Source organism: Cnephaeus nilssonii (assembly GCF_951640355.1).
Source record: "Cnephaeus nilssonii genome assembly, chromosome: 19".
In the NCBI taxonomy this organism is placed as follows: Eukaryota; Metazoa; Chordata; class Mammalia; order Chiroptera; family Vespertilionidae; genus Cnephaeus; species Cnephaeus nilssonii.
Genome location: NC_137090.1, coordinates 36,958,297 through 36,981,677, shown reverse-complemented (window position 1 = coordinate 36,981,677; position 23,381 = coordinate 36,958,297). Strand labels below are relative to the sequence as shown.

The following is a 23,381-nucleotide window of genomic DNA, read 5'->3' as shown; positions in this document are numbered from 1 at the left end:
AAGAATCCCAGGTTCGATTCTGGCCAAGGGCACATGCCCGGGTTGTGGGCTCGATCCTCAGGAGGCAGCCGATCAGTGATTCTCTCTCATCATTGATGTTTCTATTTCTCTCTCCCTCTTCCTTCCTCTCTGAAATCAGTAAAGAAATATATATATATTTTTAAATGATTCCACCTCCTCCTCACCACCCCCCCCCCCGCCTTTGTGAAAGTGATGTCATATGACAAAATCTGGTTTTTCTTGCAGAAAGCCCTGGAGATCTAACTGGAAGCCCAGAGATGGATAAGCTCAAGTCAATAGCAAAGTGCTATGCTTATATAGAAACATCCTCCAACCCTGCAGACATTGACAAGATGACAAATGGAGAAACATCATCTTATTGGCAGTCAGATGGCAGTGCCCGCTCACACTGGATTCGGTGAGTGGTATGATACCAGTTTTTGAGTGAAAGTTCAAGAAAATTAGCTGCTTTCTTTCTCTTATCCCATCAGTGCATTAAAAAAATTCTTTTTAATTTTAAAATATTTTCCACTTAACTGCCTTGTGTTTTTATTATTGTGATTATTTATGAAGGTGCTTTAATAATAAAGTAAAAGCATCAGGTAATATGTAACTTGGTTCACATGGTCATAAACATAGATACTTTCTTTGCTTGGTATTTTAAGGGAGAAAATAGCATTTGACTAATATTTTATGATACTGATTTCAGATTTTTTTTCACTAGTTTCTCAGGAAAATGGTATAATGGGCAAGTACTTTCCTTATATCAGATGTGATTTCACTTTTTAAGATTTTTTTTTCTGTACATTAAAAACAATTAGTATCAACTGAGTTGGCTAGTTTAGAAGAGGAAGAGGGTAGTCAGGAATCCCAGAGTGGAATTGATACTTCTAGAAGTTCTGAAGCTGCTATGTAAAATTTCATCTATCCCTTCAGAGAATGGGCTAATTTCAGTTGGTGGAAATAGAAATAATTGTTATGTCTTGTCATAGAGGGTACATATGATCTTTAGCCATCTAATTTACCTAATTTATAGATGAGGAAATATACTTAGTTCTTTGGATGCAGTTTAGAATTTGCTTCTTGCCAGGTAAAAGGATTTTGTCAGAATGTTTATATTGTATTTTCCTGCCTATACTAATAGCTTAAAAGGAAATATAAGATTAATCTTAAAGATAAATGAATTTTAGAGATTTGGGAAAGCCATAAGAACTTTGAAACTAATAGCCAGCATTTCAAGTAAGTTGGTTTTAGGAAAATCAGTCTTTGGAAATTTCTAATACCTAGTATAAGGTCTTGGAGATGAGACTGGAACCTGCCAATTCTTGACTTATGTAAACATTTGTAGTTTCTGTTCTCCATTTTTTCCAGTTTAAAAATGAAGCCAGATGTGGTACTTAGGCACCTATCCATTGCAGTGGCTGCCACTGACCAGAGCTACATGCCACAGCAGGTGACAGTAGCCGTGGGAAGGAATGCCAGCGATCTTCAGGAAGTCCGTGACGTGCACATTCCCAGCAATGTCACTGGCTACGTGACACTGCTGGAAAATGCTAACATCAGTCAGCTCTGTGAGTGAACCAAGAAGCATCTTGCCCTTCTAACTATGGGGATTGGGAAGGAGGAAGGAAATAATCTTTTTTAACACAAAGACCTCTGAGGTGGCAAAGCTTTTAGTTTTTCTTTGAAGATTTGGTATGTTTCTCATGATGCACAAGAAATGAATTCACCTGTTTAGTGTTTTTAAAAGTTACAGAAAAGCGGTAAAACCGTTTTAATTTTTATTTATTTGAGAGAAAGAGAGAGAGAGAGAGAGAGACAGAGAGACAGAGAGACAGAGAGACAGAGAGAGAGGGGAAGAGGGGAGAGAGGGAGAGATTGGTTGCCTCCCATACTCGTCCCGATTGGGGATTGAACCTGCAACCTAGGAATGTGCCCTGACTAAGAATCAAATCCACATCCTTTCCATGTACGGCAGTGGTCGGCAAACTCATTAGTCAACAGAGCCAAATATCAACAGTACAACGATTGAAATTTCTTTTGAGAGCCAAATTTTTTAAACTTAAACTTCTTCTAACGCCACTTCTTCAAAATAGACTCGCCCAGGCCGTGGTATTTTGTGGAAGAGCCACACTCAAGGGACCAAAGAGCTGCATGTGGCTCGCGAGCCGCAGTTTGCCGACCACGGGTGTACGGCATGATGCTCTAACCAACTGAGCCACCCAGCCAGGGGAGTAGAGCCTTATTTATTTATTTACTATTTAAAAAAATTTTTTTAAATTGATTTCAGAGAAGGGAGAGGGAGAGATAGAAACATCAGTGATGATAGAGAATTATCAATCAACTGCCTCCTGCATGCCCCCTACTGGGGATCTAGCCTGCAACCTGGGCATGTGCTCTTGACCAGAATCGAACCTGGGACTCTTCAGTCCACAGGCCAATGCTCTATCCACTGAGCCAAACCAGCTAGGGCTAAAGCCTTTCTAAATTAAAAATATTTTATTCTTGTTTTCTTACTGAAAATTAGAAAAATATAGATAAACAAAAATTACTCAAAATCCCACTACCCAGGGATATTGTCACTGTGAATTCATTGGTGTGGATCCTTTCAGACCTTTTCTTGTATTTGTGTATTGATGTGTGTATGTGTACACACACATTTAAAAATAAGGTTATGTACACATATTTACATCTATCTCTACATGTCTTTTAACAAAAATAGTGACATTCTGGACTTGCTCTTTTGTAATTTTTTAACATGTCATATCATATATTCATGCATACCTTTAGTATTGTATGAATATGCCTTAATTTTAACTTCTCCTTTTATTATTTAGGTTGTTTCCATTTTTGTACTTTTAAAATATTGCTTCACATATAGCATTTTGGAAATAATCACAATTCTGTGATTTCTTCCCAGGCTTATTTCATTCAGGCAACTGGAATGCTTCATGTTTTGTCTCATTTCTTCTAAAGCTTTCCTGGGCCTAAAGAAGTGTTCTTAGGCCTAGGGAGGTAGAGTCTTTGTGTCTCACCGCTAGGCAAAGAAGTAGTTACACTTGTGGAGTTGAAGCTTCCTGTCTTATACTGTGGTCTTTTCTCTAAGTTGTGTCTTTCTTAACTCTGACCTTCTCCTCTCCAACCCAAATAAGCAATTTAATGACAGCTCTTAAAAGTGGGTCATGCCTATGTCATTTATTTGCACCTGATTATTAAAAAGAAATTCTTAACAACTGCTATGACCTAGCTACTGTTTTATAACTAAATCCAAATTTCAGAACTCTAAAAAAAAATCTATAGATTTTCTTACTATGTATTTAATCAGGATTTTAAAAATGCTGTTTGTGTTAATTTTTTAGACTCATAAATTCCGATGAAGCTTTGTGATGAAAAAATTTACGCCACCTTTAATTTTTTTTTTTAAATCCTCACCTGAGGATATGTTTTTATTGATTTTCAGAGAGAGGGGAAGGGAAAGAGAGAGGGAGAAACATTGATGTGAAAGATAAGTATTGATCAGTTGCCTCCTGTATGCATCCTGACTGGGGATCAAACCCCCAACCTTTTTGGTGTATAGGACGATGCGCCAACCAACTGAGCCACCCTGCCAGGGCAGGCCATTCTTAATTTTATACATTATTCCTATGATTCCTTAGATTGGTCAATGCTTTTTTGACAAGTTTATTATATATTAGCTCATTGCATACATTATTTACTTCGGGCATCAAGGTGTAGCTTCAGAATTTTATATTTGAAATATGAATTACTATTTTGCTGTTTTTTTAGTTGGGAATTTATATTGGTGACTATTATTTTAGTTCTTTGCTGAACTGAAGAAGTTAATCCAATACTAAATTTGTTGTTTGTACTTGACAGATGTCCAGATTAACATAAAGCGTTGTCTTAGTGATGGATGTGACACTAGAATTCATGGTCTCAGGGCTGTTGGCTTTCAGAGAGTTAAGAAGTCTGGGGTCTCAGTCTCAGATGCTTCTGCAATATGGTATTGGTCCCTTCTGACATCTCTGGTGACGGCTTCCATGGAGACAAATCCAGCCTTTGTCCAGACAGTGCTGCGTAATACTCAGTAAGTTACTCTCTCTGCTTTCCAGTTACTTCAAGGTATACTCATTCTTCTCTAACCCATTAGGGACTGTCACTGAGAATCTGTTGATCATTGATCACGGAGACCTAGTCAGCAGCTCAGCCCCAGATGCCCTGTTGTTTCCTGTTTATGCCTTCAACTCCAGTCCTGTGAAGCAGTCACACATGCCATTCCTTTTATCCTTTGGGGAACAATTGCTCAAATTTACATAGCACTTTTTGTTGATAAAGCACTTTCAGATGCTATATAGTATTAACAGACATATTGTGAAATGTACCTGTAAAAATTATCCCCATTTTATAGATAAGGATATTGTGACCTTCCCTGAGTACATGACCAGGCAGTGATGGATCAATTTGAATCTAGGTCTTTGGACTCCAGGGCCCAAGGGGGGGCCTTTTTCACTAATGAATGAAATCTTCTGAAGACCACTAAACTTATTTATTTTTAAATGTAGAGCACCTTTGAAAATCTTCTTTTTAAAAACTGCTAGAGTAAAAAGACCCAGTAATAACATATAAGGCAAAACAACCAGCTTCAGTAGCAATGAAGTATTGGTATTATAATGTATAGAAAGAAACCTTATTTAGCTACTTAGCACCATGATAATTGGGGAAAAAAGGGCGGTATATGTTGTGTACCACATTTTGTTTGTTTATAAGGGACTAATCAAGACAAGCTTTCTGATGATTTCTTTTTTGTCTGATACACTGTTAAATTTATTTTTTTGCCTGGGTTTGTCCTGATTTTACATTTTACACTTCTAGGAAAGCACTGCAGCACATGCCTCCACTGTCCCTTTCACCGGGATCTACGGATGGCTCAACTTTCCTGTCTCCCAACGTTCTGGAAGAAGTGGACAGCTTCCTCATAAGGATAACTAGGTAAAGTCAAGGTTGATGGGGTGGGATTTGTGGGATATAGAGGGTATATATGCTTGTTAAATTTTTTAAAAAATGTATAAGTTCTGCATTAAAAATGTTTCCTTTTTCGTTACCAAAGAGAAAGTGAAATAATAGTCACCCATATAAATTCCATTATCTAGTAATGTCACCTGACCTTAGGAATTGGGGGTAAAGAGGGAGTAGTCCTCTGATTCAGCTAGAACAGGTGTCCCAAAGTATAAAGTACAAAACTTCTTAGTTCATGTATATCCCCAGCCTGTGGCCTTACTCAGAACTGCTTACTCCATGCACAGATCTAAGAAGCCTGACTGTCTATAAAACTGGGAAAGGGCACCTTGATAGTGGGGGTCACTTAGGGTGGGAACATTTAGCTGTGATATAGTGACATTACTATATTAGAATAAAAACCAGGCCCTGGGCCATCTGGATAGTTTCTAAAGTTTCATGGTCATGTGTTTGAAAAAGGCAGAATAATGTGATGTGCAGTAGATCTAAAATATGTTTTTGGTGCTTGAAGAAATAAACCCTTAACTCTCTGGCCAAGCCAAATAATTACCCAAGCCTTTGTTTTTAAAAATATGTTTTTATTGATTTCAGAGCAAGGAAGGGAGAGGGAGAGAGAGATAGAAACATCAATGACGAAAGAGAATCATTGATCAACTGCCTCCTGCACGCCCCACACTGGGGACCGAGCCTGCAACCTGGGTATATGTCCTGACCGGGAATCGAACCGTGATCTCTGGGTTCATAGGTCAATGCTCAACCACCGAGCCACACCAACTGGGCTACCCAAGCCTTCTTAATAGCAGAGGCTTATTGCAGTTGCTTATTTATGTTTTATTTATTTATTTTTGATTTGTAAAGTTTGACTTGTTAAAATTGATATTAGTATTATTTAATATTTACAGATTAAGGTTACAGAAGTGAGGATTTAATTATCTGATTTTCTGGGTTGGTTTAGTTTTTCTTTCGTTTATCTTAAGGATTTTGAAAAAGTATTTCTGGTAAACATATTGGAAGCATATGGCAGGTTAACTTTACTTCGGGTGAAAATCTCATGGGGTTTGAGCTTACTTGGATTTTCTCATGTTGTTAAGAAGTGAAGTGTTTTGCTCTTTGTTTATAGCTGCTGTTCTACCCCAGAGGTGGAGCTGACTCTCCTGGCTTTTGCACTAGCAAGAGGAAGTGTTGCTAAAGTGCTGAGCTCTCTGTGTACTGTCACAGACCACCTGGACACACACTATGATGCCTCGTCCCTCATCTCATCCATGGCATCGGTCAGGCAGAACCTACTCCTTAAATATGGTAAGTGACCTAGGCATGATGGACAAGTCATAAAACCATTGTCCATGTGGGAATTTCTGGCATATTCTTATTTTTTTTGGGTAGTTTGTACACTGAGTTGTAGATATACCATAATTCCTGGATGAATATACTTCTTTCACTGGGGTTGGGAGGAAGAAGGGGGGTGTTGATTTATTTATGGCAGCATCAGCAGAAGAGGATCTAAGTGTCCACTAGGCTGTACTTCCAGGATTTACTGGCCTAATCACTCAGACGTGGTAGCCATTTGGTCACAGCCATCTTTGGTGAAGTACAGGAGTGTCTCATTGTGTGGCCAAGAGGGTTGGGAAGTTTGAGTACCTCTCACTTGGAAGAGGGAGGGAACTAGCCCTGACACAATGCAAAGGATCCTTGTCTTAGAATGCATCCCTGTGATAGCTGATTGGAGGACATATATGGACATACATACATGCCTGCCACCGCTTTCCCCTCCTGGGCAATCCATCTTATACTTTTCTATTTGCCCAGGATGGGGCCTCCTAATCCTTCTCAACAGGGAAGCCCATACAGCTACTCCCAAATGACTACAGTTGGCATGTGAGGAACAACTTACTTGCCATTCAGCCTCTTGTGTTAAAGTTTCTGTCCATGAAGTATAGATTGGATCCCATCCTCTTCAGTAATAGAGGCATTATTATGATATATCTGCCATGATATTTGTACCTTTGCCTTACTATCAGTTAATTTATTTTATGTTTAGTTTTTAAAGTCAGACAATTGATGTCTTATAAATTCGGGTTTTCTCCTAAATTTGGAAAGGTCATTTTTTGGAGTGGGGGAGGGGCGCGTAGCAGTATGGATGGATGGGAGAGATACATAGTGTCTGGAATATACTCTCCAGAAAAGTTCGTTCAGATAAGCAGTCATTTGGGCAGGGAGCACTGGATAGGGAGGACTACTCGGGGCCGGGGGGATGTTCGTTATTGGTAATGTTCTAGTTCTGGATTGGGTTAGAGGTTCATGGGTATTCATTATATTATTAAAACAAAAGAAAAAATAAAAGTTTTCAGATCATCATAGCAAATGTTGATTTTTATAATTCTTAGAACTTTAAAAATTTGTTTGGAGGTGTCTTAAAGAAATAAAGACTCAAATCCTTAAGACATTATTTATATTTTTAAATGCAATTACAATAAAAATTAATTATTGGCTCTAAAATAGTATTTTGGGAATGTTCCCACCTCCAAATATATTGAATCTATGGTATTAATCTCTATCTTACAGTGTGCTTTGTTTCTGATTAGCGGTTATTCTAGAGAGCTCTTCTTAAACTCACTTAGGGAGATAAGCTGTATTTTGTCTTCCAGGAAAGCACAGAAGATGGTGTTAACTGTTGTCTAATATTGCTTCTCTGTTTTCACTTTTAAATGAGTAAATTTTTAGTCAGCAATCTGGGTGGCCACAGGTACTCCCTTTCCCCTGGTGTGCACACTAGCTTTCATTTTCTCATAGCGCTGGCTTGATGCACTCTCTCTCTTTCCTGTGATCAGGTAAGCCTCTCCAGCTGACGTTGCAGGCCTGTGATGTCAAAGGAAAAGAAGAGAAGTCGGGACCTGAAAACCTCCTTGTTGAACCATGGACCAGGGATGGTGAGTGGTGGATCAGCCTGTTTCCAGTGAATGAAAAGGACCACAGTGAACTCACTAGACAGCTGTGTGAAATCACACGCTGGACTGAGATTTTCAGGATATGCAGTCATCACGTCAGGTTGCCCTTCAGATTGACAGTGGTCCCTGAACCATTGGTGTGGTTTCTTTATTACAGCACTATAATCTGCTAGGTGCCAATCACCTGTAAACAAATATTTGAGAGCCTTTTGAAAACAAGGACTCTTTCTCTTGGAATATAAAAAGTTACCTTTTCAAAGTTCAGATTGTTTATTATGTTATCTTAAAGTTTAAGAAACTCAGTGGATCAGTAGCACTATAGAGCTGAAAACATAATTTAAGAAGGGTATTTTCAGTCTGGCCAGTCTGGCATTTGATGTGTGTGGAAGCAAGCTTACTCCTTCCCTAGTGTCAGCATGCTAATCACTGATATTCTCTTCAGTGTTGCAGTAGTTCTTTTCCTCATCCAGTGGCGTGTTGTGAGTCTCTTCCTCATCCATCTTGTTGGCCAGCCTGTTAGTCTCCTGCATATGTCCCCTTTCTAGTCACTTTTCTGCTTTGATTATTGCCAATTCAGTAAAGGAAGTGGAATGTTACAGCAATTGTGAAAAATTGAAAGGAATTGGCCTTACTGCTTTGAATTTGGTTTCTCCTTTGCTTTCCTCACAGCAACACAGATGTCACACATTCTCTATGTCCCCTCTTCTCTGTTCTGCTTCCTGTATTCTTTTTAAAAAAATATTTTTATTCATTTTAGATAGGAAGGGAGAGGGATAGAGAGATAGAAACATCAAGCCCTGACTGGGAATTGAACTGTGACCTCCTGGTTTATAGGTTGACGCTCAACCACTGAGCCAGGCTGGCAGGGCCTGTATTCATTCTTAGTACCAGTGAGGTAAAGACCTCTGGGAAAACGTGCTTTTCCCCGTTGTACCTCCTCTACTTGGTAGTCTTCTTAAGCAGTAGACTCTTTCAGTAGACAGTCTTCCTGAAGTCCTTCCTACCAGCTCAGCCTCTGCAAAGACATTTTCTTCACTGCATCCATTTCCTGCGATACTGAAGGCCACCGCAGGCCACTGAGTCACCTGAATCCAAGGTAGTGTTGGGAGGAGGCCATGGCAGCTCTTTGCCCTTTCCCTCTCCCTCTCCCCCATCCAGGAAAGGCAAGACCAGATCACTCTGCCAAAGGCTCTTTGCATATTTTGTCTCCTGAGCGTGAAACCAGTATATAGATTTATTTTTAATCTTAGCGGAAGGAAGAGAGCAAGAGTGAGCATGAGAGAGAGAGCGAGAAAGAGTGAGAGAAACATCGACGTGAGAGAGAAACACCCATCAGTTGCCTCCCGCACTGACTGGGGATCAAACCTGCAACCTGGGTATATACCCTGACTGGGAATCAAACCTGCCGTCTCCTGTTGTACAGGATGACGCTCAATCACTGAGCCACGCTGGCTGGGCAACACGGATTTTTTCATACTGTCATCATCATCCACTCACAATCCTCTTTTTTGTTTTATCTTTTTTTTTTTAACTTTTATAACCATTTCAAATCATATCTCCATCTATTCTTATTTTTTTTAAGGATTTTCTTTTAAACAGTTTTAGGTTTACAACAAAATTGGAGGAAGTTATAGAGATTTTCCATATACCATCTGCCCCCACACATGCATAGTCTCCCCATTTATCCACTTCACTCACCAGAATGGTACTTTTTTTTAAACCAAGGATGATCATCTACTGACATATCATAATCACCCAAAGCCTATAGGGTTCACTCTGGGTGTTGTATATTCTGTGCGTTTGAACAAATTTATAATGATATCTATTCATTATATTATACAGAGTACTCTCATTGTCTTAAAAATCAGTATGTGCATTTTTAACACTATTCTAAGTTTGCAAGAACCAGGTTTTTTTCTGTAGCTATCAGAAGCATTTGCCAGCACTATGCCTAGTCTGATTTGAATACTTTGTTATTCTCCCTGTGTCCTATTCGTCTACCTCTCCTCCCTGGGATGGATGGATTTTGTGAACTAGTAGTAGTTTGTGGATTTATTATTTTTGTTGTGTGTGTGGGATGTGAATGGTATGGGGAGGAGACTCAGTTTCTCCTGGCCACTTGCTCCACAGCCATCACTGTCTGGGTCTTGTAACTCCAGTAGGTTTTGGTCTTGCTCTACCACAAAAGCTGAGCCTGAGGACACAGGTGGGACAGGGGAAATTCCTCTCAGCCAGAACTGCTGGGTTTTGAGGAGTGATTTGTTTCTTCCTCGTAGAGGGGGGAAAGCCCTTTTCACTGGTACACTGTAACTCCCCAGCTGCGAGAACTGTCAGGTCTGGACAAGTGCCACTTGCTGCACAGAGATTTTCCATACACCATCTGCCCCCACACATGCATAGTCTCCCTATAAGGACCCCAGCATTGGCACTCAGAGGGCTGACTTTCCTGGGAGCCAACGCCACAGTCTGGTATTTTAAAGGAATGCAGGGTGCTGCCAATATAACTGAAGGGGTAGATTTATTAAATTCTTTAAATATGTGATTGGTTATCTTCCCCCTTGGCATTTTAAGATCATAAATTAAGTAAGGGTGCATGGTTTCAAAACAAATGTTGCTTTAAAATATCAGTTACAGCCCTAACCGGTTTGGCTCAGCGGATAGAGCCTCAGCCTGCGGACTGAAGGGTCCCAGGTTCGATTCCGGTCAAGGGCATGTACCTTGGTTGCGGGCACATCCCCAGTAGGGAGTGTGCAGGATGCAGCTGATCGATGTTTCTCTCTCATCGATGTTTCTAACTCCCTTCCTCTCTGTGAAAAATCAATAAAATATATATATATAAAAATAAAATATCAGTTACACACATGAGCTGGTGTTCTGTGTGGTGTTTTTTGCCAAGAAAAGGAAGCAGAAAGGTTTCATTTCACCTCCCTCCCTTCCTTCCTTCCTTTCTGTGCTTACATGTGTATTTGGTGGCAGTGTTATTTAAAAAGAGCCTGATTGCCCAGCCGATGTGGCTCAGTGGTTGAGCGCTGACCTATGAACCAGGAGGTCACAGTTCAATTCCTAGTTAGGGCACATGCCCAGGTTGTGGCTCAGTCCCCAGTAGAGGGTGTGCAGGAGGCAGTCAGTCAGTGGTTCTCTCTCATCATTGATGTTTCTATCTCCCTTTCCCTCCCTCTCTGAAATCAATATATATATTTAAAAAAATAGATAAAAAGAGTCTGATTCTTTTGACTTAAAGTATTGCTTTAGCTACTTTGAGACTAAAAGTACTGACTAATCAGTTAATTTCTAGGCAGTATTTCAGCCTTTACAATAGATTTGATAAGATAGAGGCATCCAGACCCCTGGGAAAGTGACAATTCAGTAATTGATGTAGTTTTTAGTATTAATTGCTTAGTGGAATTTGTGTGATTTTCTGGCTATATGGTTTCTTAAAATTGTCTGTAGAATTACTATTTGATAGAACTAGATTATATAATAGCTACTCTCTGTGAATTAGTAAAGGTTCCTTTGGATTTAAATTTCTTGGTGTTGGTGAAAAATTTTGTGTATTATGGAAATTTGATTTTACAAGTTTTTGTTTTATTGAACTCAATGTAATGAAGTAAGAAGCATGAAACTGGTTTAGTGTTTTCCTCTTGATAAGGCAGCATGGTCTAGGGCAGTGGTCGGCAAACTCATTAGTCAACAGAGCCAAATATCAACAGTACAACGATTAAAATTTCTTTTGAGAGCCAAATTTTTAAAACTTAAACTTCTTCTAACGCCACTTCTTCAAAATAGACTTGCCCAGGCCGTGGTATTTTCTGGAAGAGCCACACTCAAGGGACCAAAGAGCCACATGTGGCTCGCGAGCCGCAGTTTGCCGACCACGGGTCTAGAGCAATTCATAGTCCCAGGAAGAGTGGTTGGTTAGTGCTGACTTTAGCAGATGCATTTACAGAGGTTTGAAAGAGAAAGGCGGCAGCCTTGGGTCTAGCAGCAGGCAGTGTTGTGAATTATTAAAGGATTATTAATAACAAAGAAGGTAAACTGTGATCTCATACAACTATAATTTGAACACATCAAACATTTTATGTGTCATTAATTAGTGAGGGAACCAATAAGCTGTTAACAAACAGTTCAAAGATTTCATAAAATACAGGAATCTACAAATAGATACAAAAATGGTCACTACTCATAAGGAATAGCCAGCTGCATTTCCAGAACACAAGTTTTATTTTTGTAGACAGGAATCATTTGCGTTACTGTCATTAGTCTACAATTTACAGAATTGTAAAATAGCCTGGAGACCATGAAAGGTGGAGATAACACAAACAGTGTGCTACACAGAACATCTAGGAAGTTTTTTTTTCCACTTTAAAGTCTTTCACAACCTTTTCCTAACTGTCTTCTAAAAGCTATCTAATCCCTCTTTCAGCCTCTAAGCCTGCTTGCCTTTGTCAGGCCAGTCAAACAGCAGTCATTGTTTTAGGAATGGCTCAGAAAGAAGATTGATTGTCCAGTCTTTTGTCTCTTTGAATGAAAGTCACAGTTTTTATAAACTTTTTTATTTCTGTATAATCTCAGAGCAGGGCTGCCAATAAGGTTGAGCCAATTGCACCCTGAGGAAGTTGTGCCTGGCCAGTGGTCTGATACCTAGGGGTTTCTCAGTGGGGTTGAATCTGTCCTGAGGGGAAATCTTTCCCTAATTTCCATGAAATTCTAAGCTGAACTAGTTATCCCTTGCCTCAAAGGACATGATTTGTTTTTGTTGATCTTTTTTTTTTTTTTTTTTTTTTTTTTTTTTTTTTTTTTTTTCAATTTTTTTATTAAGGTATTATATGTGTACATATCTTACTGTTTTTGTTGATCTTAGTTCTTAGGGTTATAAATAAGTGTCAGTCATCCTAACTTTAGTTTTTCTTTTTTGCAGGTTTTCTCACAGAGACTGGAAAAACCAGAGCAAGTACTATTTTTTCTACAGCAACTGAATCTGCCCTCCAAGTGACACAGATCAGAATTATGGTAACTCTCCTGTTAGCTTCTTTAAGCAATGTTACTACTGTTTTTAAAAAGAGGGTTACAGTTCAGAGGTCCATGCCACTGTTTTTCATTGAACATTGAATGGTTTTTGTGTCAGGCCTGTAGCACAGGGCAGGGACACAAAGGTGAGTAGATTGTTAGGTCTGTGAATGGTGTGAATATAAGGATGAGAAAGGTAAGGAATCATTTCTTAGGATGCAGCTTTCTAACTTTTCCAGGACTTAATGTATTTGATTTCTCCTGTTGTTTCATTTGGGGCATGTTTCTTTGTCTCCCCATTTTGGCTGCCTCTCTGTATTTGTTTATGTGTATTAGGTAGATCTGTTACGTCCCCCAGTCTTGGTAGGGTGGCCTGATGTAGTAGGTGTCCTGTGGGGCTCAGTGGAACAGTGTCCTTGATCACCTGAGCGAGGTGCTCTAGGAATGTCCCTTGTGTGGATTGTGTGAGCCCTCCTGTTGTAGTTGAGTCTTGATTGCTATTGGTCTGTCTGTGGGTGAGGTTGACCCTCAGGCTGGCTGACTATGAGGACTGACCCCAACCACAGTGTATGAACTGCTGTGCAGGGGCTGACACCATGAAGTGAAATTTGTCTCAGAAAGGTCTGGGGTCTGCTGAGATCTCCCATTGAGTGTGCCACTTGTGAAGCTAATTGGGTCATGCTCTGATGTGATCTGAAGCTGCCACTGGGTTTGTTGGTTCTGGGTGTGACTCTTGGGAGGGACTCTTGTGCAGGTCAATGTCAGACTCTGTCTGTAACTGGCCCTGAGCTACCCATTAGGAGCTACAAAAGGTTCTGTGGTTTGGTGGTTGCCTCTGCTGGGCCTGGGTGTGGCGGGGAGGGGCCAAGCCAGGTACCAAGGCCAGCTTCTATCGGTGTTGAGTCTGGGGCAGGTCAGCAAAAGGCCCAGTGCACCCTGAGACCTGGCTCCCACCTGCCAGGTGCCTGTTAGGCTCAGCCATTGAAAGAGCCTCTGGTGGTACACAGGTTCCATGAGGCAGCTTCAAGTCCCCAGGCAGATTCAGACTTGGCACCAGCACTAGGACTTCAGCCACTCAACAAAAGTCTCAGAGTAACCCAAGGCCAGCCACTCTCTGCTGGGGGCTGTGGACCTCTGTAGTGAGGCAGGGTCTCTGGGAGCCATCAGGTGAGGCCAGTAGAGTCCCTCAGGGTAAAACAGATTTAAGATTTGGCCATGTGGAGGGAGGTTTCTGCAGGAACAGTGGCACCGGTTTAGGGTGTTTGGGGGAATAAATGGCCTTTGCCCTAGAACCACACTACTCAGTCTTTTCCTGTGCATCTCTGACACCCCCTGAAAGACTGCAGCAGGCCCAGGCTACCTGCAGCTAGCTAATTCCTCAGCAGGGCAGGAGCTTGGCAGCGTGGGGCCACAGGGAGGTGGGAGATCGGGGCTAGTAGATCTCCCATGGGGGGTGTGACAGTGTTCAAGCTGGGGGAGGGGAGAAATGGCCCCAGAGCCACAGGTCTCAGTCTTTCTCTATGTGTCTCTGACCTGAGTCTTCCCAAACCTCCTCTGGAGCCTTCTAAGGAAGACTGCAGTGGGCCCAGGCTGCCCACAGCTAGCTGATTCCTTGGCAGGGCGTGAGCTTGGCAGGGCAGGGCCACAGGGAGTTGGTGGGGCCAGTAAATCTCCCTAGAAAGGTGGGGCCAATAGATCTCCCTAGGAAAGATGGTGTCTGTGGGCAGTGTGGGAGAAGGACTCGGCACAGAGACATGGGCGGCTGTCCCTCTAGCCCTCTCCCCAAGGCCATACAACTCAATCTCTCCCTGAATAGCTCCTGTTTGCTCTGAATAGTCATCCTTTCACTGGATGAGTACCTGAGAATGAAATTTTGTACTCTGGCCCTGTAAGAGGGACCCTGGGTTTCTAGCAGACTCCCTGCTGATTTTCATATCCAGGTGTTAGGGAGCTCCTCTTCCTGGCTCTGTACTCTGGGCTGGGGAGGCCAGCTTGGGGTTGAGACCTCTTGTTCCTCAGGGGAGATTTTTGCAGCTGAAATATTCCTCCAGATTCTCAACTGCCATGTGTGGGTGCAGGGCCAGTCCTTTTTAAATCTCTGCCCTTCCTACCAGTTGCAATGTAGCATCTTCTCTATGTCCTTAGTTATAAGACTTCTGTTCAGTTAGTCCTCAGTTGGTTATTCAGGTTGATTGTTTTATACTTTAGTTGTAATTCCAGTTTGTTTCTAGGAGGAGGTGACTTTCACTTACTCTGCCGCCATCTTGGATCTCCTAGGACTTAATGTATTTGAAAGATCATTTTGTTGGTTTGATTTTGTTTGAAGCTATTTGAATTTAACCATGTTATTTGGAAACAAAACAGCCACAGAACTTTGCCCTTCTGCTGTACTTTATCTAGATCTCTATTTCCAGGTTCGACGTGGCGGCATTGGTGCCCAGTGTGGGTTGGTGTTTGCCTATAACTCATCTTCTGATAAATTTCATGCAGAAGAACACTTCAAAAGGTTTGAAAAATATGACAAATGGAAACTTAAGGAATTCAGACAATTTGTAAAAAGCAGGTAAGGAACAGAATAAAAATCTAATAAGATTGTATACATTCTCTTGTTGGTGAAATATGCTTTCTTGTCCTTACAGAAAATGTGCCACTAACCCACCCTCAGTGGCCATGAGCATTCATTGCTTCTAACAGCATATGTGAAGATGTGTATTTTAATTTGTTCACAGACTCTTAAGTTGGTCCCTTCTGTGACCAGGCACACACATTTTCAAGATGGCTGGATAATAATACACACCTGAATTATGGGCAGCTTGAGGTCTTCAGTCTTACCTAGCTACTTGGAAATTTACCTATACCCCAACTTCCCTCCTTCTAGTCATGCTTTTATTGAAAATGTTTATTAAGCACCTACTATGTGCTAGGCCTGTTGCTAGGCACTGAAGATACTGTAACGAGCAAATTGGCAGTTGCTGCTCTATGGAGCTTCCTGTTTAGCTCAGAAACAGAGGATAAAACTGGTAGTATCACAGTACTATAAATACTAGGCAGGAGAAGGTAGAGTGTTCTGGGAGCACACAGTAGAGCACCTGACCTGGTTAAGGAAGGCTTCCTGGAGGAAATGTTTATGTTAAGAACTAAAGGATGAGTTAGAGTTAATTAGCCATTTGAAGAAGTGGAAGGAGAATGTCCTAAGCAAAGAGAAGAGCAGATTTGAGAACTCAGAAGTGAAGTATGTCATATTCAAGGACTGACAGGTCCCATATTGCTGAAGTGCACTGTGAGGTGGAAAATGGTGAGGGATGAAGCTGGAGAGCTAGGAAGAGGCCAGGTGTTTAAAGGTCTTTTTGCCTCTGTTTCAGGGTTTGGACTTGATCCTTAAAGCAGTGGGAGGGGTGGGTGGGGCAGGGAGTGGATGGCGTGTGCTGTTGAGGGAATCTAAGAAGAACTACATCAGGTGTGTGTTTTAGAAGTACACACCTGTAGTGTGGATTAGAGGAGAGCAAGAATGGAAGCAGGATGAAATGGAAGAGGCTGTCACTGTCACCTACAAGGCCAGAGGTGTGGGTGATCTCAACTAGAGCAGCAAGAGCAGCAATGGAGAGATGTTGCTGTTGGACCTGTTGAGTTACTGAATGTAGAGCAGGAGGGGGAAGAAAGCTTAGGCATCAATGAGTTCTGTGGTCTTGGCTTGGGAAGATGGGAGCATTGGTAGTGTCTTTCTATGAGAGAGAAAATACCTCGGAGAAATTAAGTTTGTGGGGGAAGATGGTGAGCTTAGTTTTGGTCCTTTTGAATTTGATGTTTTAGGAAGCCTTTTATATATTCGATAGCTAGCTGGACAAATAGGAGCCTGGAAGAGACATTTGTGCTGAAAGTACAAATACGATAGACATTTAAATGATAATTTTAAACGAATTAAAAGAGGTCATTCTGGAAGTGTGTAGGGGCTAGGAAGAGAAGCAACCTTAGGTCAACATGCTGAGAGCCACCAGCATTTAATGGGCAACAGTGGGAAGGAGAGTGAGAAAAACAGCCGGACAAGCAGCAGGAAAGCTAAGCATGTGTTATCATGAAGCCAGGTTGAGAGAAGTAGGGAGTGGGCAATGGTCCTGAATGTTACCCAGGAAGCAATAAGATCAAGTCTAGCAGTGGACCTATTGGATTTAGTTGCAGAGGTCATTGAGCAGTGTTGCCCCTTTGTTACCAATTGCAAGTTAAAAATCATGAAGCTGAACCCCAGGCTTGCTGTTTTTGCTACTGTATATCACAGGTAATGGGGTGCTGGAGTTAACAGAAGCCTTTATCATCCAGTACTGTACTACTAAGCTTTAATGTACAGATGAATCACCAAGAATTATGTGAAAATGTGGATTCTGAGTCAGTAGTTCTTGGTGGGGCCTGATACTTTGATTTCTGACAAGCTCCCAGGTGACTCTGATGCTCCCCATCCACAGACCACTTTCGGGATAGCAAGAATCTGGAAAAACTCCCTCTCTTTGCTGTATTTCCTTTGGTAGCATCCCTAAAAATGGTCATTCAGCCTCTAGAATACTCCTTTTTTAAAAAAAAATAAATATTTTTATTGATTTCAGAGAGAAAGGGAGAGGGAGAGAGAGATAGAAACATCAATGATGAGAGAAAATCACTGATTGGCTGCCTCCTGCATGCCCCCTACTGGGGATCGAGCCTGCAACCCAGGCATGTGCCCTTGACCGGAATCAAACCTGGGACCTTTCAGTCAACGCTCTATCCACTGAGCCAAGCCAGCTAGGGCAGAATACTCTTAATGATAGAGAATTCACTACACTACAGTAATTGGAATATGTTAGTTGAAATCTACTTTTGTAATTTCAACTCAGTCGTCTTAATTCAGCCCTCTTAATAAAAATGATCAAATTTTCCTCACTCCTAAAATCTCCCTATATGTCTCTTTTTTTTAAAAGATGCTTTTCTTTTAGAATAGTAATTAGAAATTATAGTTGTTTTTAAGTAGCCAGTCCCACTCTTGGGACATATTAAACTAGGTCTTTTTTCCTTAACCTGCTTGTCAAACAAGATCTTTCACTTCTTATATAGGATGACTTATTTTAACCTCAATGTAGGCCTGTTTGCTACTCCCTTGCTGATTTTACCTCTGGGTTCAGCCTGAACTACTCTGGAATCCTGATTTGGTTGGCCTACATATTATCATTGCCTTTCCAGTTTGGAAGTCAAAACGTTAATGTACATGCAGCTATTTTTTTGCTTTTTTTTTTGTCTCTCTGTCCAGACAATGGTCAGTCAGCTCCAGGACCAGTTGTTTGGTTGCTGGGTACACTTAACTACTAATACTCAGCTTGCTTCTCTCCACCTTGCCTGCTGTGTGGTGTAGTGAAAAAGGTTGCTTCTCTCTGCTCTTTGACATCCTGCCACCTCTCTGTATCTCAGAGATTTCCGTGAGCCTCCCAAAGAGTAAATTAAAAAATCCTCAAACATATAATATTGATGATTTGGGGCTAAGACAAAATACCAGCTGTCCCATTAATTTTAGGACTAACTATATTGTGAAAGGTTTATGCTAATAAGGATTTATGTTAAATAGAGAACATTTTTTCTCTCTCCAAAACCTACTCTGGATCCTTTGTGTTTTCCTTCTTGCTATAAATCCTGTGCTTGCTTCTCCTGTCCATAAAGAATATTCATGCGATGCTAGCTTGTTAGCTGTATCACAGGCTACGTAGTCTAAAGTTAGAACTATTACTTGAAAAGACTGCCTTTTCTTTGTCTTAGTTATTTAATTCCTGAAAGGAGTACCATTCAAGTGTCTGGCTTTTATTTTTAAAATATATTTTTATTGGTTTTAGAGAGTAAGAAAGAGGGAGAGAGAGAGAGAGAGAGAAAAACATCAGTGATGAGAGAGAATCATTGATTGGCTGCCTCCTGCATACCCCCCAATTGGGGATCGAGCCCGAAACCCGGGCATATGCCCTGACCAGGAATCGAACCGTGACCTCCTGGTTCATAGGTCGATGCTCAACCACTAAGCTAGGCTGTCTGGTTTTTAAAAAGAAGTGGCACACAATTGTGCTTCTTCAGCCTCCAGGCTGCACTGCTTTCCTGGAAGGACTTCTTTTTATTTTATTATTTATTTATTTATTTATTTATTTATTTATTTATTTATTTATTTATTTATTTATTTATTTTGGAAGGACTTATTAAGGAACAGGAGAAAATGCTGAGGCTTCTGCAGGCTGAAGTTTTCCATTTTTGGAGCTCGAGGACCTGAAGGCTGCCCAGCTTTTTCCCTTCAGTTGTTGCAAGTGGCCCAAGCCTCGGGCTGCTCAGACATACATTAACCAGGGAAACAAAACTGAACCTGCCTCCCGTTTGGTTCTTTCCAGAAGCACACACCAGCTGTTGCATTGTACCTTACTCCCGAGTAGCTCATCTAAGATGCCTTGACTTCATGTCTGTTCTTCAGATAAACCAGTTATCTAGGGAAGCGAACTTTCTATTTAGTTCTCAGATTACATTTGGGACTGATGATAATTCCCATTTCACGGATGAGAAGGTTTGAGAAATGGGGAGGAAATTACCACAAACTATCTTATATGTTAATTGACAGGCCATATGTACAAGTTAAATGACACTTACCGGGTGTCTTATTCATTGGACCCTTGAGAGGTTTAGGAATACGAAAATGTTTGTGATTGTCCTGTGTTTATAGGATCGGTTGCTCATCTGATGATCTTGGAGAGGATGATCCTATTGGCTGGTTTGAGCTGGAAGAAGAGTGGGATGAAGCAGAGATCAAGCTGCAGCAGTGCAGAGTTGCCAGAGTAAGCATTATTGAGTTGTGACCTTCATGTATTGGCCCACTCCCCTCCTTTTATTCTGTAAGTATTTATCACGTGGTTATTGTGTATCAGCCATGTGCCAGCACTGGAACCCATGAGGTGAATCAGACATGGTTATGACCCTCAAGGGGTTTATAGTCCAGTGGAAGGCACAGATGTATGTGACACTGTGATATGGGCTGATATACAGGGGGCTCTTGCAGCCCAGAAGAAAAATATCTTACCTAGCCTGGAGTTCTCTAAGGAAAGCTTCCCAGGAAAGGTGGTGTGATGCTAACTATGGAAAGTTGATTAAGCCACCATCTTTAGCCAGGATAAATTGTACGGAGAAGGGCATCTCAGGCTGAGAGAATGGCAAGTGCACAGGCATAAATGCAAGAGGATATGTTTCCATAGCTAGGAAATTATCTGGCTACTTAATTTTTTTAACCTCTAGTGTAAGGCTTAGTAAGAAGCTCAAATAGAGAAATAAGAACTATCTTTGGGGTTTACACATAGTAAATGCTCAGTAAATATTTATGCAGGTGAGGAGTGGATTCTGAAAGGCCCCGACCAAGGAGCTTTCACTGTAAGAAGCAGATAGTTTGCACAGAAGTTGGGTTTTGAAAATGGCTTTAGCTTTGGGCAGACAAGGCTGCGTCCTGGGCTCCCAGCACATGGTTTGCATATATATATATCTGCTGGGAGTTTGAGATGCTTCCTCATTGGCATTCATGGACTGTTTTTGCCATATATCTGATTTCTATTCAAAATGACAGTGCCACAGAGCAAACATACGTCTCTTATTCATCCTGTCTTAATCCTGTTTTTGAGGAGGAGTAATGACATTTCTCTTATTATGATCTTTCCCAAACCAGATTTCATTCAGCATTTGTATTGTGTGGTTTTCCCCCCTATTTGTTATAGATGCGTTCCCAGTGCTAGGCATACTGGTACCTCATAAATTGTTAAAGTCATAGGAGCACCTTCCAAAGAAGGCTCTTATCTCTCTTTCATCAATATCCAGGGCTCTTGAGTCCTTCGCCTGAAATCTCTCTTGTCCTTTCTAGTACTTGATGGTGAAGTTCCTCTGCACCCGTCAGGAGTCGGCAGAGCGCTTGGGAGTACAAGGCTTGAGCATCAGTGGCTACCTCCGGCCTGCAAGAGCAGAAGCAGAACAGAGTGCCATCTGTGCTCACTGCAGAAAGGACGTGGAGGAGAGTGTCTGCGGGGCTTCACTGCTCCTTAGGACCCTTCAGTTCATCCAGCAGCTTGCCCATGACCTGGTAGTGTTTCCTCAGTTGTTAGACTTCACTCCTTGGGGAAAATAACCACAGTGTCCAGGGAAATGAACACCAGTCAGTGGGACCTGGCCATGCTGGAGCCATGCAGTATCAAAGAGTGGGGAGGCATCATGCTGTGATGACATTGGAAGGCCAAGGGGAGTGAGGTACTGGGCACTGGGCATCAGTCAGTGAAACACTAAGTGGCTTATGGCCCTCATTGTGAGGGTTCCTAGACTAGACATACAAACAGAGCTTAAAGATTCCCCAGCTATGGTTGTCAATGGCAGACTGGGGAGTCAAGGCAATTTTATGGGATTTATATCTTCTTTAAGGACAATTATTCCTGAAGTGTAGGTAAATTCTATTTGTTTATTAAAAGTACCAAAATAACGTCAGAATTTGAAATCATTGTGTTTTTCATACTGACTTCTACAGTCACTAATAAAAACACAATAACTCACTCAAAGGTTAATTCTTACAGCCACCACCATAGAGAACATGGTTTGTCTCAGGAATTCAGTGGTGTGCTCTTGTGTGGTGTGCAACAGTGTCCACTCTTTTTAATATGTTTTTGTTGATTTTAGAAAGAGAGGAAGGGAGAAGGATAGAGAGATAGAAACATCAATTTGGCTGCCTCCTGCACGTCCCCCACCGGGGATCGAGCCTACAACTCAGGCATGTGCCTTGACTGGGAATTGATCTGGCAACCTCTTGGTTCATGGTTTCACACTCAACCACTGAGCCACACCAGCTGGGCAGCAGTGTCCACTCTTGACCTTTATTCTGCTTCAGGGCGCTGTTCAGAAGCTGGTAACTCAATTTATATGGTTTGTTTGGTCTTTGTTATTCAAGCTCTCTTATCACAGCAGGAAATAGCAAATGAGAGAGATGCTGAGAAATAGCAGGAGCATTTATAGCAGAATTGGTCTTTTAGCCTACATTCAGGGAAGGGTCAAAATACACTGTAATGTGGTCCTGGACAGTAATCATCATCCAGTGAAGACTCATTTATGTTTCAGGTGTGGTGTTGATGAAGTCAGGGAGCCTCCATGGGTGTGTATGTGTGTGTGCTGTGTGTGTGTGTGTGTGTGTGTGTGTATGTATACATTTACATACATATGTACATATACATACCACATACACGTACATATTTTAGAAAGTTTCACACCAAAAAAAAATTGTTCATAGACTTTTTAGTAGTAAAGAGTAAGCATTCATTATATGGGAATTTTATCCTTGTGGCTACCTCATCCCTTAACAGTGAAAAGTAAATGAGCCATTATGGTCTTTCTCCATATGCATTTTTAATTTTATGTTTTTCTGGTCTGTAGGTGCAGCAGAAGGAAAGTGGCCTAAAATATAAGTCTTTTCTGGACTTCGCGGGTCTTGATTTGGAGATCTTCTGGAATTTTTACAGTAAATTAAAGCAAAAGTAGGTCAGAATTTGTGATAAGGTGATAATCATAAAAACACACTGCAGGCACTGAATTTTGCTATTCTAAATGGACAATTTCTTTTCTTCTAAGTTTTTGTTACTTCCCACCAGTTTATTGTTCTGATTTTAAAGATTTGGTTATTATGGAAAATAACACCTAGGTATAGAAATAACAGAAAAGTAATATTATATAGAAATTACACATTTTTATAAATCACTTGTGAGTTGGGCAGTATTTTCCAAACATTTTCTCATTTGATTATCATTATAACCTTGTGGGGTGAGCAGCTTAAGTATTATAGCAGTACCCTCATTTTACAGATGAGGAAACAGGATGAAAAATTGCATTTCCTGGCCCCACTGTGGGCAGTCAGTTGGGGTCTGTATTTGCAGACTCTACATAGTATAGTGTTCTTTCCATTCCACCTTTATTCCTCTGGGTTGGCATTGTTTTTACTGAGCCTGATGTCTGGAGGAGAGCCCTTTGTGGACTTTTTGTCCAGGGATGGGGTGGGGGGGGGGGGAATAAAAGCAACTTGCCTTTTTGCTCTCTGATGTATTTTATCTTTCTGTAGCCCCAGGGAAGAATGCATCTGTGCCCAAACCCTGCTTTTGCAGCTCCTCCAGAGCTGCTTCTTGGTGCTGCAGAGAGACTCTGCGGCTGCATCTGAGGACGCAAAGGCTCCCCGCCAGAGCCCCCGGGCAGTGGAGGCCGCCAAGGAGCTCTATACACACTTATGTGATGGTAGGATTGGGGTTTTCTTTAATGTGATCCTGTGCTAGTCTTGCTGTGGAGAACGGGGTCCTCTGATCATGCAAGCCCAGGAAAGGGATTGTTTTGTTGGAAAATGAGTTTCCTTTGATCCTCTTTTGA

At 41.3% G+C, this 23,381-nt stretch overlaps 1 protein-coding gene across 2 annotated transcripts in view; it reads left to right on the top strand.

The window, feature by feature from the left end:
- ZZEF1 (zinc finger ZZ-type and EF-hand domain containing 1) overlaps window positions 1-23,381 on the top strand; it is a 108,391-nt gene that overhangs the window by 24,607 nt on the left and 60,403 nt on the right. For both annotated transcript variants that reach the window (XM_079799071.1, XM_079799070.1), the window contains exons 4-15: window positions 247-418; window positions 1,372-1,571; window positions 3,877-4,087; window positions 4,873-4,989; window positions 6,137-6,315; window positions 7,845-7,943; window positions 12,880-12,971; window positions 15,383-15,531; window positions 19,678-19,789; window positions 20,857-21,072; window positions 22,404-22,504; window positions 23,083-23,252. In XM_079799071.1, the coding sequence (XP_079655197.1) occupies window positions 247-418; window positions 1,372-1,571; window positions 3,877-4,087; window positions 4,873-4,989; window positions 6,137-6,315; window positions 7,845-7,943; window positions 12,880-12,971; window positions 15,383-15,531; window positions 19,678-19,789; window positions 20,857-21,072; window positions 22,404-22,504; window positions 23,083-23,252 (1,818 nt within the window). The remainder of the gene's footprint in view (window positions 1-246; window positions 419-1,371; window positions 1,572-3,876; window positions 4,088-4,872; window positions 4,990-6,136; window positions 6,316-7,844; window positions 7,944-12,879; window positions 12,972-15,382; window positions 15,532-19,677; window positions 19,790-20,856; window positions 21,073-22,403; window positions 22,505-23,082; window positions 23,253-23,381) is intronic.